The 16,933-nt window shown below is 51.7% G+C and overlaps 1 protein-coding gene across 1 annotated transcript; it reads left to right on the forward strand.

Annotated features, from left to right (window-relative positions):
• Positions 1-7,339: 7,339 nt before the first annotated feature.
• On the forward strand, positions 7,340-15,353 carry AOC1 (amine oxidase copper containing 1). The gene is made up of 5 exons (XM_065883763.1): positions 7,340-7,395; positions 10,896-12,477; positions 13,295-13,580; positions 13,949-14,081; positions 14,301-15,353. The coding sequence occupies exons 2-5, from the start codon at positions 10,899-10,901 to the stop codon at positions 14,568-14,570; spliced, it is 2,268 nt and encodes a 755-aa protein (XP_065739835.1). The 5' UTR covers positions 7,340-7,395; positions 10,896-10,898; the 3' UTR covers positions 14,571-15,353.
• The last annotated feature ends 1,580 nt before the right edge of the window (positions 15,354-16,933 follow it).

Here is a 16,933-nt window from a genome sequence, read left to right on the forward strand (position 1 = left end):
CATTTTTACTGGCTGTACCAACTGCTCCCTCAGCGATACAGACAACATCGCTGTGCAGAACAGCTGCCCCCTCCTAAACACCACCAAGGGAGCCTCTGCCTTTCCCCCTAGCATCTTACTATGAAAATTTTCAAACACACAGAAAAGTTGGGGGGAAAATTTACATGTACCCATTACTCAGACTGTACGATTAATATTTTGCTATGTTTGCTTTGTCACATACCTGTCCACCTCTCCATCTCTTTTTGCGTTTTGTCTTTTATGCATTTTAAGGTAAGTTGCAGACATCTGTACCCGTCCCCTTAAATACTTCAGCACACATATCATTAACTAGAGTTCCATATTTGTTTTCAGTTCTTTTTTCCCCCGCTTTGAGGTAGAAGAGCCCAGACCTTGCTTCTTCGAGCAAGTGTCAGAGCCCCACAGCTGAGAAGCTTTTTCTACCCTGGGTGCTCACAAATCTCCCATGTCTTGGAGCCTACGAAAAACACTGGCTCGTCGGCTCCTACAGTTCTAGAGAAGCCTTGGATTGTGTGCAAAAGGAAGGCAGCCTGCTAATGGGCGGGACCGCCCACGCAAGGCAGAGGCCATGCTCATGCAGAAAGTCGGCGCCATCCCTGGGTGGGGGGGGGGGGGGGGGATGGGGGCGATGGGAGGGGCGGGCGGGGACCAGCTCACTCCTGCTCCGACGAGGAGCCTTGTCATGTGTGGCACCACCAGGCCGTCCTTCTGGTGCCCCACGCAGCCCCCGCTGGAGAGGGTCCCTTCCTCTTCCAGACGGGACCCAGAACTGTCAGAGAAAGCCTCCAGTGCGTGGAATCTGGGTTTATCCTGGACAGATTCCGATAGCTTACAATCAGAGATTAAGCACCTGTTTAGGTGCAAAAATCTTTACCAGAAAAAGCAAAATTTTCCAGCTTATGCCCTACCTTCTAGGTTAAGTTATAATGCCATTGAGGTGGCAAAAGATATCCTCTAGGTATAATATTTGTTTGAAGATTTTTTTTAAGTAGGTGTGAGCAAAGGTACCTGCTTACTAGCAGTAGGTCTCTTTTTCCCACACACCCATCCTGGCATAGACACAAAAGTTCCTTTCCTGAAAGAGACATGGAAGGGCTACCTACGCAGATGAAGGGGGCTCAGCAGATGCCTCTTGTAAGGAAGGTGCTCACCTGCCCCTTACAGGGCTGAATACCACCCTGTCGCAGGGAACAGGGATGGCTGCAAGTTTGGGGGCCAGAGAGACCCAGGTGCAAATCCCAGTTCTGCCACTGACCAGCAGGGCAACCTCAGGGATGATGCCTGTTTGCAGGGCCACCTCTAGGGTTCCTCGAGGCCATGCACAGCGCCCCTGGCACAGTGGCACCTGGGCCTGCGTGAGTGGTGGGCGTGGTGGGGGGTATTCACTCCTCAGTGAAACCCAGAACCTCCCACGCTAATGTGGAAGGGACCCTCCTCACTGAAGAGACAAGCTGGCCGGTGGCCTCAGTTTACCCCCTGAATGTCACCTCCTCTGGGTCCCCTGCCTGCACCTCCCTTTAACAAGCACGCCCAGCCTAACCCTCGAAATCTGTAAAACAAGACTCTACCGAGTCCTAGTGGGGAACAAATCAAAGGGATGACAAGGATGAACCTGGCCCGGGGAGCTGGGTTGTGGCTCCCTCATAGCCAGGCCTGGCGAAGCCTGTCTCACTCTGTACCCTCAGGGCCCAACTCCAACCCCACCCTGAGAGCTTGATACTCTCTCTGTTAATCTGAGCTGGAATATTGCTCAGCCATGAAAAGGAACAAACTAGTGCCATTTGCAGAGACGTGGATGGACCTAGACATTGTCCTACAGAGTGAAGTAAGTCAGAAAGAGAAAAACAAATACCGTATAATATTGCTTGTATGAGGAATCTAGAAAAATGGTAGAGATGAACTTACTTGCAAAGTAGAGAAAGAGTCACAGATGTAGAGACCAAACTTATGGTTACCAAGGGGAGAAGCGGGGGAGGGTTGAACTGGGAGATTGGGATTGACACATATACACCACTATGTATGAAATAGATAACTAACGAGAACCTACTGTATAGCACAGAAGGTTCTCTACATTGAGTAGAGGGAACTCTACTCAATGCTCTGGGATGACCTAAATGGGAAGGAAATCTAAAAAAGAGTGGATATATGTACACGTATTACTGATTCACTTTGTTGTACAGCAAGAAACTAACACAACATTGTAGAGCGACTATACTCCAATAAAAAATTAATAATAAAAAACCTGAGCTACATGCCTGGGCCTCATTCATCCCTCCACTGATGTGGATAATGTATGATAATAGATGTTTTCCTTTTCTTGCTGTTTATTAAATCCTACAGCTTTCAGCAGGAAGGCGGAGAAGGAGAGGAGAAGAAATGCCCGGCCGCAACTTCAGTGGCCGAGGAGCCTGTCAAGGGCTCCTGCAGGCTGCAGACTGGAATGTGGGTTTGTTCCTTTTCATGGCTGAGTAATATTCCAGCTCAGATTAACAGAAAGAGTATCAAGCTCTCAGGGTGGGGTTGGAGCTGGACCCTGAGGGTACAGAGTGAGACAGGCTTCGCCAGCCCTGGCCCTGAGGGAGACACGACCCAGCTCCCTGGGCCAGGTTCATCCTTGTCATGCCTTTGATTTGGCCCCGGGGGCTTCCTGTGGCCACTGCCTTTCTTCTACAGCAAACATCAACCGGCTCAGAGCAGCTTCTTCAATCCTGCTCCCTTCGATCAGTCCCCAACCTGCCTCCAGACCCAGGGGCTGTAACATTGAAAGTGGGCATCTGCTTTGAGGGAAATAAGGCTTTGTCCAGCACTCCAGCAAACGGGGAGTTGTATGAGAACAATGGGGTTAGAGAGCATCCTTAAGAGCAAGAAATAGGAGTCAGCAAGGGTTACGCCCAGAACCAGGCACCTGAGACTTTGGCCCCAATTGATGTTATGTATTTGCTGCTGTCACCCATCTTCCCAGAGCTTCTTTTCCTGATCCCTGACCTGGATCCCTCTGCCATTCAGCCTCGCCCCTTTATCTTATCAACCCTGTTCACCTACCTTCAGTGGGCTAGCCTGGTTGCCCTTCGCCCTGTCCCCGTGACCTGCCCTTCCTTGGCCTTCTAAAGGCAAGTCTAAATCTCGTCCTTGTGAAGCCAGCAGCAGGTACATGAATTGCAGAGCCCAGCATAAAATGAAAATGTGGGACCCCTTTTGCAAAAGTTAAGAACTTCAAGACAGCAGTCGTAGAGCATTAAACTGCGGGCAGGGCCCTTCTTAGTGCGGAGCCTGGGAGACTCCACAGGTTGCACGTCCTCGAAGCCCGAGCTGACTCACACCATCCTCAGCTGTCCTTGCCCCAAGGGGCCCACCCCAGACCCCGTCCATGTGGCCATATTAATAGTAACCTGGTTGAGGGACTACATCAAAGAAAAATGTTTCTGCTCAGCAAAAGAAGTAATCAACCAAATGAAAAGGCAACTTACAGAATGGGAGAAAATATCTACAAATCATATATCTGAGAAGGGGTCAATACCCAAAATATATAAAGAACTCATACAGGCTTCCCTGGTGGTGCAGTGGTTAAGAATCCACCTGTCAATGCAGGGGACATGGGTTCGAGCCCTGGTCCGGGAAGATCCCACATGCTGCGGAGCAACTAAGCCCGTGGGCCACAAATACTGAGCCCGCGTGCCACAACTACTGAAGCCTGCGTGCTTACAGCCCATGCTCCTCAACAGGAGAAGCCACTGCAATGAGAAGCCCGTGCACCGAAACGAAGAGTAGCCCCCTCTCGCCGCAACTAGAGAAAGCCCGGGTGCAGCAACAAAGACCCAACGCAGCCAAAAATAAATAAATAAAATAAATAAACTTTAAAAAGAACAACTCATACAACTCAATAACAACAACAACAACAAAACTAACACTCGGACAGAAAAATGGGCAGAGAAACTGAATAGGCATTTTTTCCAAAGAAGACATACAGGTGGCCAACAGGTGCATGAAAACGTGCTCAGCATCACTAATCATCAGGGAAATGCAAATCAAAGGCAAAATGAGGGATCACCTCACACCTCTTAGAATGGCTGTTGTCGAAAAGACAAGTGGGGAGGAAAAAAAAAAAAAAGACAAGTGGGGGCTTCCCTGGTGGCGCAGTGGTTGAGAGTCCGCCTGCCGATGCAAGGGACGCGGGTTCGTTCCCCGGTCCGGGAAGATCCCACATGCCGCGGAGCGGCTGGGCCCGTGAGCCATGGCCGCTGAGCCTGCGCGTCCGGAGCCTGTGCTCCGCAACGGGAGAGGCCACAGCGGTGAGAGGCCCGCGTACCGAAAAAAAAAAAAAAAAAGTACAAAGAAATAAGGTCATTGCAGATTTAATTAGATAAAATGAAATTATACTGGAGTAGGGTGGGCCCTTAATCCAATGACTAGGTATCCCTGTAAGAAGAGGAGAGACATAGACACGGGGTGGGGGTGGGGCCGCGGGGGTGGAGTGGGGAATGTCATGTGACCACGGGGGCAGGGACTGGAGAGATGCGTCTACAAGCCAAGGAACCCTGGGACACCGGGGATTGCCGGCAACGCCTGAAGCTGGAAGAGGCAAGCGAGGGCCCTCCCCTAGAGGTTTCAGAGGGAGACTGGCCCTGCCAGCACCTTGATGTCAGCCTTCCAGCCTCCAGAACCGTGAAAGAATAAACTCCTGTTGTTTAAACCACACAGTGTGTGGCACTTGTTACAGCAGCCCTGGGCGTCTAACGCAGGGGAATCTAAACAGAGCCGCAGGCCTTGAGAAGCCACAGTCCTGAGGGCCAGCTCCTTCTGAATCCTGCAGGATCCCAGTCGGGCACAGCTCCCGCGGCACTTATTCTGTGCTACCCTGTAACATTTTTATCTTTCTATGAACATTTTTCGTGCTCCTTCAAAAGAAAAAGTGAAATGTGCACTCGTACACCCTCCCTCCCTTCCTGCACAAAAGTAAGTGGTGGCCTCACCATCCTTCATCCTCCAGGAGTGAGCCCTGCAGTGGTACCTGCTCCCGAGGCTGTTTCTACCCTGCGATGCAACTACCTTGTGCCCACGTCCTGGGGATGGCGCTCCAGAACGACTGCATCATCGCATCCCCTCCCTCAAGCATATTTCCCTACATCTCTGCCAACACTTGGCGTCATCCAGCTTTCTCATTTCTGCCAGAAATGGGTATAAAATTATATCCCGTTGTTGAAGAATTTGCAGTGTTCTAAAACCGCTACATTTGGTCACCTTGTCACGTGCCTTGAGCCCCTTAGGCTTCCCCTTCTGGAAGTTACCCTGAGATTCTTCACTCATGTTTCCGTTGGGATGACTTCCTCTCTCTGGCCAATTTTTTAGGAGTTTTGTGTGTGTTTCCAGATATTAGTCCCTCTCGATATTTTTTTAAAAACAGCTTTCTTAAGATAGCATCCTCTTACTACACAATTCACCCATAAAGTAAATAATCGGATGGATTTTAGCATATTCACAGATATATACAACCCTCACCACAGTCAATTTGAGAACATTTTCATCAGTTCGAAAAGAAACCCCACATCCATTTGGTATCACCACCTGCACAACCTCCCTTCCTCAGCCTGAAGCAACCACTAATCTACTTTCTGTCTCTATAGATTTGCCTGTTCTGAATTCTTCATTTAAATGGAATCATATAATAGGTGGTCTTTCTTAACTGGCTTCTTTCATTTCACGTGTTTGTTGTTTTTGTTTTTTTGTTTTTTGCGGTACGCGGCCCTCTCACTGTTGTGGCCTCTCCCGTTGCAGAGCACAGGCTCCGGACGCACAGGCTCAGCGGCCATGGCTCACGGGCCCAGCCGCTCCGCGGCATGTGGGATCCTCCCGGACCGGGGCACGAACGCGTGTCCCCTGCATCGGCAGGCGGACTCTCAACCACTGTGCCACCAGGGAAGCCCCATTTCACATGTTTTAAGATTCATTCATACTGTAGCATGTATCGGTACTTCATTTCTTTTGAATGCAAAATAGCATTCCATTGTGTGGATACATCACATTTTGTTTATCCATTCATTAGTTGATGGACATTGGGCTGTTCCCACCTTTTGGCTATTATGAATAACGCTGCTATGAACATCCATATACAAGTTTCTGTGTGAGCATATGTTTTCATTTCTCATTCACTTAAGAGTGGAATTTCCAGACATATGGTAACTCTATGTTTAAGCATTTCAGGAGCTGCCAGCCTGTTTTCTGAAGTGGCTGCACCATTTACATTCCTGTGAACTCTGTAGAGGGTTCTGATTTCTCCACATCATAACCAGCACTTGTTATCTGACTTTCTGATTTCTGAAATTGCAAACAAGTATCGGGTTGATTAACAGTTTTCTCCTTCCTTCATCTAGCTGTCAGTAAATACTGAAGTGACTTGCAAGAAGCAGGAAGATAATGAGAAAGACAAAAGGCATGTAATAATAAAAGAATAAGCCATCAAGAATCGGTGAGCAAGGGAATTGTGTAGCTTGGTTCTCCAAGCCACACCATGTTCCTGACTATTCTTTCCCTTTGACCAAGAGCATCCTCCCTGCCCACTTTTGCCCTTGCCATCTAACTAAGCCACTCTAGTACTATCACCCCTCCTGGCACAGGTACCTGCCCCATCCCACCCGCACTTCCCTTTCCCTTTTCCCTTCTCTGGGCCGCAGCCTCGGCCATCCTGATAGACTTTCTTCCCAGCCAACTCCTCCCTCCTTCCTGAATCCTGTCAGGGTCTCAGAGATGGCTAATATGACTTCTTCTGGAGTCTCAGCTCAGTGGCTTCTCTCTCCCAAACTATCCTGTCTCTGATTCTCCATTTACACATGGGTTAAATTCTCTGTTTTTTGTTTTGGTGTCAGTCTCTACCAGCTTCTGCCTCCGTCTGTATATCTGCTTCAGGCGAGACTACTTGCTAGTAAATTTCTCCTTTTCCTTATCTCCGGCCTCTGAAACTCACCACCTACTTTAACGGACCTTGGCACAGCACAGATCATAACAGAGGAAACACAGACAACTCCTGTGAAAGGTGTCCCTGCAGAAGGAGGATGATAGGGAAGCAGATCTAGGGCACAGGTGTTGTTGGGGAGAACAGAAGTGAACCCAGCTGCTAAAGTGGTGAAGGACTGGGCAGTTTCCAAACTTGGGTACTTGGGGTAACAGACACCTTTTGGACTGCAGCCACCAGAGCCCCGTGCACTTCCTTGTACCACTGCCCTTGCCCATTGTGGAGCCTCCTGAGCTGTAGGTCACCACCTTGGTCAGCACATGCCTCACCCTGTCCCTCCCTCCAGGGCGGGACCAGTAGAGCCATAAAGCTCAAGGAGTCAGAGACAAAGTCTGGCAGCAAAGGTGAGCCCAGAGCAGAGCACACAGGTATGTACTGATGGGATATCCAGGGAGAGTCAAGCAGGGGTTGACTGGGAAGGGGGGAAGCAAGGGAATATGGACATGGAGTGAAGGGTCAAGAGAAACAAGTACACAAGACACAGCCCAGAAGGTGTCGCTCCAGGGCACAAGCTGCCCGGGGGCAAGATGGGAAATGTGCAGGGAGGAGGCGGCTTCTGTTCTTCGGGTGCTGGAGACGAGCAGTGGAGAGGAGAGGGTGCGTTTCACATCTCCCAGCATGGAGGTCTCACTGGCCACTAAGTTCTCCCTTCTCCCATGGCTTCATTGTCCACCTCACCCACTGCCCATTTGGACATTGGACAAGAGGATGGTCCTGGGAAAGGGAAAGGTTAAAGGAATAGCCAAGTTCGGCTTAAAGGACCGCAGGTCTCTTCCTCATCTCCCTCCTTAGCGGAGCAGAAAGCAATTTGGGGATAAGAAGTGTTGATGAAAATTCAGTTAACTACCAAGTTAAGAAGTAAAAAGGAGAATTTGATTCAAGTCAAACTGAGGATTAGAACTCAGGGAGCAGATTCTCAGAAAGCTCTGAGAGCTGCTCTGCCAGTTAGAAGTGGAAGGCACAGTCATATACATTTTCAAGACAAAAGGATCATACATCCAAATGCCATATTGACATTTTACATAAAGTTCACCAAGGATGCACAGTCCAGGTAAACACACATAGAGCAAAGCAGCAAGTCACCATGACCCCCTGCAGAGCTGGGAAAGAACACCCTTCTTATAAGTGGTTACATTGCTAGCATCAGAAGAAAGGGAAAAAATTGATCTTTACGGTCCAGCAGGCACTCCCATCTTTGAGGAGCTCTGGTTAATGTGTAACACAGATGCACCTTGCATTTTAAGGAGGGAAGGAGGGAGGCCCAAACAAACACAGAGAGAAAATTCTATGTTTAAGTTTTTCTTGTCCTACCTTAAAATGTAAATTTGATTTCATTATTTCCCCCGTTTAAGATCATTAATCTTTCAGTGGAAAGCATTTGGTGATCAAATATTTGGTCCCCCAATGCCAGGATGGTTGCTTATCTGCTCTGGATCCACCATGTCCCCCAATGCCCTGTCTTAACAGCCCAGTTCTTTCTTTCCTTTAAGGGGATTAGGCTAATAGAATGCTTGGCATGGACTGATAGGCTGGTTGTCCAATAAGACTTATGCTTGGCATGGACTAATAGGACTAGGTTGTCCAATAAGACTTACGCCAATTTTACTCTGTATGTGAACTGTGCATGCCCACTATTTTATACAGAGCTATAGATATGATCAGTAGTTTTATCAGATCTAAACCGTATTTGTGTGGAGGGGTCAAAATTCCCCCTTTTTGTTGCCATATCTGTTTCTCTCCTTCAGAGGTGATTTCTTGAGCCTGTAGAAAGAAATCTTTTATTGAGTTAGCGGGGTGAACGGACAGCAGTGGACATTCCGGAGGCCGGACAGGACGAGTATTTAAAGCTGCCCAATTGGCTGTGGCATCCGCAAGCTGGTTTCCTTTAGCTTCTGCAGCGTCAGATTTGGAATGCCGTGTTGTTTTCCTAATTGCTAACTGTTTGGGCAGTTGTATAATGATTAATAACTCTTCAACCTGTTTTCTATTTTTTTATAAGTTGCCCTGAAGAGGTTTAAAACCGCACTGTTTTCACAGCATTCCAAAGTTGTATGCCACTCCAAAAGCATAGCAACTGTCGGTATAAATATTTGTTACCTGGGCTTCCCTGGTGGCGCAGTGGTTGAGGGTCTGCCTGCCGATGCAGGGGACGCGGGTTCGTGCCCCGGTCCGGGAAGATCCCACGTGCCGCGGAGCGGCTGGGCCCGTGAGCCATGGCCGCTGAGCCTGCGCGTCCGGAGCCTGTGCTCCGCAACGGGAGAGGCCACAACGGTGAGAGGCCCGTGTACCGAAAAAAAAAAAAAATGTGTTACCTGGGCTTAGCTAGTTGACAAGCTAGAGATAAGGCAGTTAACTTGGCTTGCTGTGCTGACTTTGTTTCTGGTAAAAAAAAAAGTTTTCAGTTATGTCCATTGTGGACGTTATTGCATACCTGGCTCGGCAATGTCTCGTTCATCCCATAAGTAGGACCCATCTATAAATTAAATTAGGTCAGCTTTATCGATAGCAGCTTCTTATAAGTCATTCCTGGGAACAAGAAGATAATCTGTTAACAAGATACGGTCATGGTTGTTTTCTTCCTGTGCTTCTGGAAGCAAAGTTGCAAGGTTAATGCTATTACATCAAACCAAGGTAGTATTAGGAGCAGAAAGCAACAACTTCGTAAGTTAGCTGGCTTACAGAATTGTGCTGAGTGTGGTGAGAATTTAAAAGAGACTCAGCGAGTGTATGACATAAATAGTTAAAGGAGACCTTATTACTATTTCTTCAGTAGCCTTACGAGAGAGCTGTTTCCGAAATAACCCTCATACCAGGTGGAAGTCCTTTTGCTACCGAGTTTAACTTAGTTTTGGAGCATAAAGCAAGTCATCTACAGGCATTTTTGTAAAAGCATCAGGTTAAGACAATAACTGTCTATAAATGACAAAAGACTTAAAAAGCATGGTTAGGGCTTCCCTGGTGGCGCAGTGGTTGAGGGTCCGCCTGCCGATGCAGGGGACACGGGTTCGTGCCCCGGTCCGGGAAGATCCCACATGCCGCGGAGCGGCTGGGCCCGTGAGCCATGGCCGCTGAGCCTGCGCGTCCGGAGCCTGTGCTCCGCAGCGGGAGAGGCCGCTACAGTGAGAGGCCTGCGTACTGCAAATTAAAAATAAATAAAGAAATAAAATAAAAAGAAGAGTAGCTCGCATTTCTTGAGTGCTTCCCAGAGGCAGGCTTTGTTCTAAACACTTTATCCTTATTGTCCAACCGATTTTTCCATTTATTTCCATTCCACCATTGGGTGAATGGAGGCCCAGAGAGTTTAAGCAAGGAGACCAAGGTCACACAGCTGTTCCCAATGGTGAGATGTACTAGCACTCGAACTCCGGCAGCCTGGCTCCAGAGCCACATCTTTGAACTTCTACACTAAATTTCAGATTTTATCTACATAAAAAATATCGTGTTGTATCAAAAATGCAGTTTTGCCGTCAATACCATAGCACAATAGGCATTTTGTGGGATTTGAGGGGCACTGTGAATCTCCGAGTGACCTAAAGCTGGAGAGATAAGAGCCGCCCCGCAGATGACGCACAGAGAAGGGGAAAAGGAGTTTGCACAAGTAAGAAAATCTACGGGACTAAAAGAGGTTTACGGACCAGGGAGGAGACAGCAGAATTAAAGTCGATGGACAGCAGAGACCAGAGCAGTGTTGGGAGCTGCGTGGGTCCCCTGCTGCCACTGAGGGCTGCCTCGAGCTGGGCGGGGACGAGCCAGGAAGTGAGTCTGTGGGAAAAACACGAGGCCAAGGGATATCGTAGTCCAAGACCCGACCTGGTGGAAACCCATTTCCTCCCATAAAACTAAGTTCATCTATTCCACTGCATTCCAGACCATGGGGCGGAAGACCCTGGCCCTCGGCTGGGTGGGTGCTGCCATCCTGGTGCTACAGACATTGGCCGCGGCAGAGGGCTCCCCACGGACCCCCGGCAACAAGGGCAGGGTGTTTGCGGACCTGAGCGCCCAAGAGCTGAAGGCCGTGCACAGCTTCCTTTGGTCCCAGAAAGAGCTGAGGCTGCAGCCATCCAGCACGTTGACCATGGCCAAGAACTCCGTGTTTCTCATTGAGATGCTGCTGCCCAAGAAGCAGCACGTGCTGAAATTTCTGGATAAAGGCCACCGGGCTCCCGTTCGGGAAGCACGCGCTGTCATCTTCTTCGGAGCCCAGGAGCATCCCAACATCACCGAGTTTGCCGTGGGACCACTGCCCAGGCCCCATTACATGCGACACCTGCCCCACAAGCCCGGGCACCAGGCCTCCTGGGCCTCCAGGCCCGTGTCCAAGGCAGAGTATGCCCTCCTGAGCCACACCCTGGAGGAGGCCAGCAAACCCCTGCACCAGTTTTTCCGTCGCACCACAGGCTTCACGTTCGGAAACTGCCACGAGCGGTGCCTGACGTTCACAGACGTGGCGCCCCGTGGCTTGGCCTCCGGCCAGCGCCGCTCTTGGTTCATCCTGCAGCGCCATATGGAAGGCTACTTCTTGCACCCCACTGGGCTGGAGCTCCTGGTGGATCACGCAAGCACGAACCCCCAAGACTGGACGGTGGAGCAGGTCTGGTACAACGGGAAGTTCTACCGCAGCCCCGCAGAGCTAGCTCAGAAGTACGATGACGGAGAGGTGGATGCGGTGGTCCTGGAAGATCCGCTCGCCAAGGACAAGGATGGAGAGAACCTACCAGAGGCAGCCCTCTTCTCCTTCTACCAGCCACGTGGGGACTTCGCCGTCACCAAGAACGGCCCCCGCCTGGTGCAGCCCGAGGGCCCCCGCTACAGCCTGGAGGGCAACACCGTGCTCTACGGGGGCTGGAGCTTCGCCTTCCGGCTGCGCTCGTCCTCGGGGCTGCAGGTCCTGGACGTGCACTTCGGAGGTGAGCGTATAGCCTACGAGGTGAGCGTGCAGGAGGCCGTGGCGCTGTACGGAGGACACACACCCGCGGGCATGCAGACCAAGTACATAGACGTCGGCTGGGGCTTGGGCAGCGTCACTCATGAGCTGGCCCCTGGCATCGACTGCCCGGAGACGGCCACCTTCCTGGATGCCCTCCACTACTACGATGCCGACGGTCCTGTCCTCTACCCTCGAGCCCTCTGTCTCTTCGAGATGCCTACGGGGGTGCCCATCCGGCGACACTTCAACTCCAACTTCAGCGACGGCTTCAACTTCTACGCGGGCCTCAAGGGCCAGGTGTTGGTGCTGAGGACCACTTCGACGGTCTACAATTATGACTATATCTGGGACTTCATCTTCTACCCCAATGGGGTGATGGAGGCCAAGATGCACGCTACCGGCTATGTCCACGCCACCTTCTACACCCCCGAGGGGCTGCGCCATGGGACCCGCCTGCACACGCACCTGATTGGCAACATGCACACCCACCTAGTGCATTACCGCGTTGACCTAGACGTGGCAGGTAGGACTCGGGCTCGGAACCACCCTCCGGGCCAAATGTCCGCATCAGAGCAACAACTTACACTCATGGGAGATGTGCTTAGACTCCCCCTGGAAGCGCGATACCGGGAGAGTTGACCCAGCCTGCATGCGTGGAACCTGCAGTGCTAGAAATCCGTGTGCCCCTGCAAAATGGTGAACGTGACTAGTGCCAGCTGTTCCCCTGGTGCTGCATTGACCCCCTAGGGGGACGGACCGGAGAGAAAGGAGTGCACAGGGCGGGGGAGGTGATAGTGCCCAGGAGTGTAAGAAATGTCGCTGTCTGGTGCTTTGAGTGGATGCGGTGACATCGGGAATACTCCTCGTGTCTCTTGAGTTAGTGGTGTCACCTTAAAAGATGTCATGGGCGTAATGACAGGATTTGGCCTGACATCAAACCACATGTTAGAAGAACCCCCCGTGACCAGGCGGGCAGCTTCTTCTCACTCCGCCCCTCTTGCCCCTGGGCCCAGAGGGCACTGACATAGTCTCTTCCCCTGGGGAAAGGCCAGCTGTCCTTTGCTGGGGCCAAGGCCTCAGCAAACAGACACAGAGCTCTGCTCTCAAGAGGAACTGTGCAGAGTGGCGGTGGAATCACCGCAGCTGCCGTGCCCGACCCTGAGCTGTCTGCTGGTTCCTCGGTCCCTTCCCTCCACCGCCGTCTGGCTCAGTGCACGCCCCTGATACCCTCTCCACTCCCATGGTTTGTTGCTGGGTGCGGTCGGGAAGGAAGGCCCAGGGCGGATGAGGACGCTTCAGCGCAGGGCGCTTGACTCTCCTCCTTCCCTGCGCACACTCAGGCACCAAGAATAGCTTCCAGACCCTGCACGTGAAGCTAGAGAACATTACCAACCCCTGGAGCCCGAGACACCGCCTGGTGCAGCCGACCCTCCAGGAGACGAGGTTCTCCCGGGAGCGTCAGGCGGCCTTCCTGTTCAGACAGACTCTGCCCAAGTACCTGCTCTTTACCAGCCCCAAGAAGAACCCCTGGGGCCACAAGCGCAGCTACCGACTGCAGATCCACTCCATGGCCGACCAAGTGCTGCCCCCGGGCTGGCAGGAGGAACGGGCTGTCACCTGGGCCAGGTGAGGGAGGCCCAGGAGGCCGGGAGGGCGGGAGGCTCTTCTCAGTGTCCCTGTGTTTCCCTGTGTCCGTGTGCGTCTGTGTTTCTGTCCATGAGATTCTGAGTGTATGCTGTGGTGTATCTGGGCGTGTGTGTGCGTGCGTGTGTATGTGTGCACACGTGTACGTTCTTGGTCACGTGGCTCTGTGTTTTGGGAGGGGAAGTACAGAGCCCCTGCGGAGCCCTGGAGCCTCTGTTGGCAGTGTGTCTGGCTGACTCCCAGGGGATGATCCCGCATCTGAGGGAAGGCAGTAACTTTCCCCCATCGTTGACCCTGAAGATGTTCCCTGGGAGGGGCTGGAGGCTACCTTCTTCTCTCTGCCCGGACAGGTATCCCCTGGCAGTGACCAAATACCGGGAGTCTGAGCTATGCAGCAGCAGCGTCTACAACCAGAACGACCCCTGGGACCCACCTGTGGTCTTTGAGGAGTTTCTTCACAACAATGAGAACATCGAAGATGAGGTACCAGCTCTGCCCTCTTCCAGCCCCACCCTGAGACCGGATCCCCGCTCAGTCCCAAGATCTGTGCCCGGTCCCAGGATGGTGAGGGCCGGCTTGCTGCTTGGAGAGCAAGCTCGGTGGTCACTGGATTTGCCCCTTCCTTAACCATGGGGCTTAGGGGGGGTGCCCACCCCTTCCCCTCTGAGCACCCTCAGCACCGCCCACCCCTCTCTCCTGTAGGACCTGGTGGCCTGGGTCACAGTGGGCTTCCTGCACATCCCCCACTCCGAGGACATCCCCAACACGGCCACGCCCGGGAACTCCGTGGGCTTCCTGCTCCGGCCCTTCAACTTCTTCCCAGAGGACCCATCCCTGGCGTCCAGAGACCTCGTGGTCGTGTGGCCTCTGGAAAATGGCTCCACCTATGTCCAGCGCTGGATCCCTGAGGAGGACGGGGGCTGCTTGATGCCTCCCCCTTTTAGCTACAATGGAACCTACAGGCCTGTGTGAAGGCCCCCTCCCCCCACTAACTCCCACCTGAAGCCCGAGTGCCCCCCCTACCCCAAGCACAGACAGTAAACCCCCTCAGGCCTCAGCTCCTATGCTGCCTCCTGCGGAAGGCGTAGCAGATGAGGCCATACACCAGGCCGGGCGTGCGGCACACACACAGATGAGAAACACAGGCCTTGGCCTCCACCCCAGAGAAGACCTCCATCACTAAGGCGAGGACACTCACTGAAATACCAGGTTGACCTATCAGGTCAGTTTGGAGAATCTGAGGCTGACGGCTCCCTCTCGGGGGGCTGTGGGGGACCCTTCTGGGGGGCTGATAGGCATGCAATAGTGCAACCACAGGAATACACTATGGAAAAATCGAGCAAAATTGCCAACACCTTTACCCTTTGACACACTGATCCAACTTCTCGGAGTTATCCTGGACATCTACCTACAAACAGAGGAAGAATAGATGTACACAGTAATCCACTGCAGTACGGTTTGTACTGGGAGAGTCTGGAAACGACCCAAACGTCCTTCTACAGGAGAGAGCCTACAGATCTGAATAAACTACGGAGTGTCCACACAGTGCCATTTTAGGTGATTGTAAAAGAAACGAATGAACAGGGACCTTCTTTGTACTGATGGGGAAAGATCTTCAGGATATACTAAGTAAGAAAATAGGTATAGAACAATATATAGATAGCATGCTAATCTTCGTGTAAGAGAGCAATTGTGTATTCATAAAAACCCTAGAAAAATACACGTGATTCTAATATAAACGGTTACCTATTGTCTTCGCCCATTCAAGCTGCTGTAACAAAATACCATCGTCTGGGTGGCTTTTAAACAGCAAACGTTTATTGCTCTCAGTTCTGGAGGCTGGAAGTCCAGGATCAGGGTACCAGCAAGGTCACGTGAGGGGCTTCTTCTGGGTCAAAGACCTGTGACTTTTCGGCACACCCTCCCATGGCAGAGGGGTGAGGGGTCTTCCGGGGTCTCTGTTATAAGAACATTAATCGATTCGTGAGGGCTCCACCTTCATGACTTAAGCACCTCCCAAAGGCCCCACCTCCTAACACCATCACATTGGACATTAGCGGGGACACAGGCACTGAAACCTCAGCACCTGAAGACACAGGGAGAAACGGGATGGATGAGGCAGGGAAGGGAGAAGAGATGCTCCGTTTGGCTGAGTTTCTTTGTGGGCTTTTTCTTTTTGAGTGAAGAGAGCCTGAGGGGACCCACAGTGGGGCGGGCAGGGTGGTGGGGAGGGGCGGGGTCTCCTCCCTCCCTCTGGAGGTCGAGGGAGCCTCCAAGGGTCCCGGCCACAGCACAGTCCCAGGTTGGTGGGTCCCCAGGTGCCATCACCTCCCACCCCAGTGCTATGTTGTTTTTATTTTTTAATCATGGGAACATATTACCTACTCAAAATAATAAAATCTAAGTTTTGAAAGAAAAAGAGAAGGAGGGAGGAAGGAAGGAACTCTTATTGCTGATTAATGGGATAAAGCAGCTGGCCAGGATGGATGGATAGACAGACTCAACCCCCCACAAAGATTTCCACATTCTAACGTCCCTGGGACCTGTGAATATGTCACCTTACACGGCGAAAGGAAGGCGTTCTGCAGGTGTGATTAAGGTAAGGATCCTGAGATGGGAAATTCTCCAGGTGGCTCGAGATCATCACAAGGACTTCTCAGCGTAAATCTTCTATATTGTTCTTGGCTCTGGGGTGGGTTTTTTCCTTCTGAGGGTCCTTCCCGGTAAGAGAGAGACAGGGGGTCAGAGAGGAGGGAAGCTGCCACACTGCTGGCTCTGAAGTCGGGGAAGGCGCAACAAGCCAGGGGTGTCGGTGGAAAAGGCAAGGACATGGATTTTCCCCGAGAGCCTTTATTAGCAACACAGCCCTGCAGACTCTAGACGGTAAGAGAATAAACGTGTTGCTTGAAGCCACTAAGCTTATGGCAGCTTATTTATGGCAGCGATAGGAACCAATACAACAGGTGTGGATTTCCACCCGGACGACTGTGGCTGGAAGGAAGCAGAACAAGCGAATCTTCCACTGCCCCCTCACCACCACCTATGTGTCCCCGTCTCCGCACGGAGCTCAGTCACCCAAGCAAGCCCAGGACCAGGATCTGCCGACTGGGAACCAGGGCACACAGGGGGAGGGGGCCGAGTCCTGGCTTTTTGACTGGATGTTAATTATACAGATTCCAACCTTTCCCCCAAGACAGAAGATCGTAATTGGTTTAAGGGGACCCAGATGAGAGCAGGTTAGAAACCAGAGGACAAGGGGCTCCTTCATATGCGTTTTGTTGTGTGTATGGGACTGTTGCATCCCCACCCACACTGGGGGCAGCTTGAAGACCAAA

This window comes from Phocoena phocoena, chromosome 9 (assembly GCF_963924675.1).
Source record: "Phocoena phocoena chromosome 9, mPhoPho1.1, whole genome shotgun sequence".
Taxonomy (NCBI): Eukaryota; Metazoa; Chordata; class Mammalia; order Artiodactyla; family Phocoenidae; genus Phocoena; species Phocoena phocoena.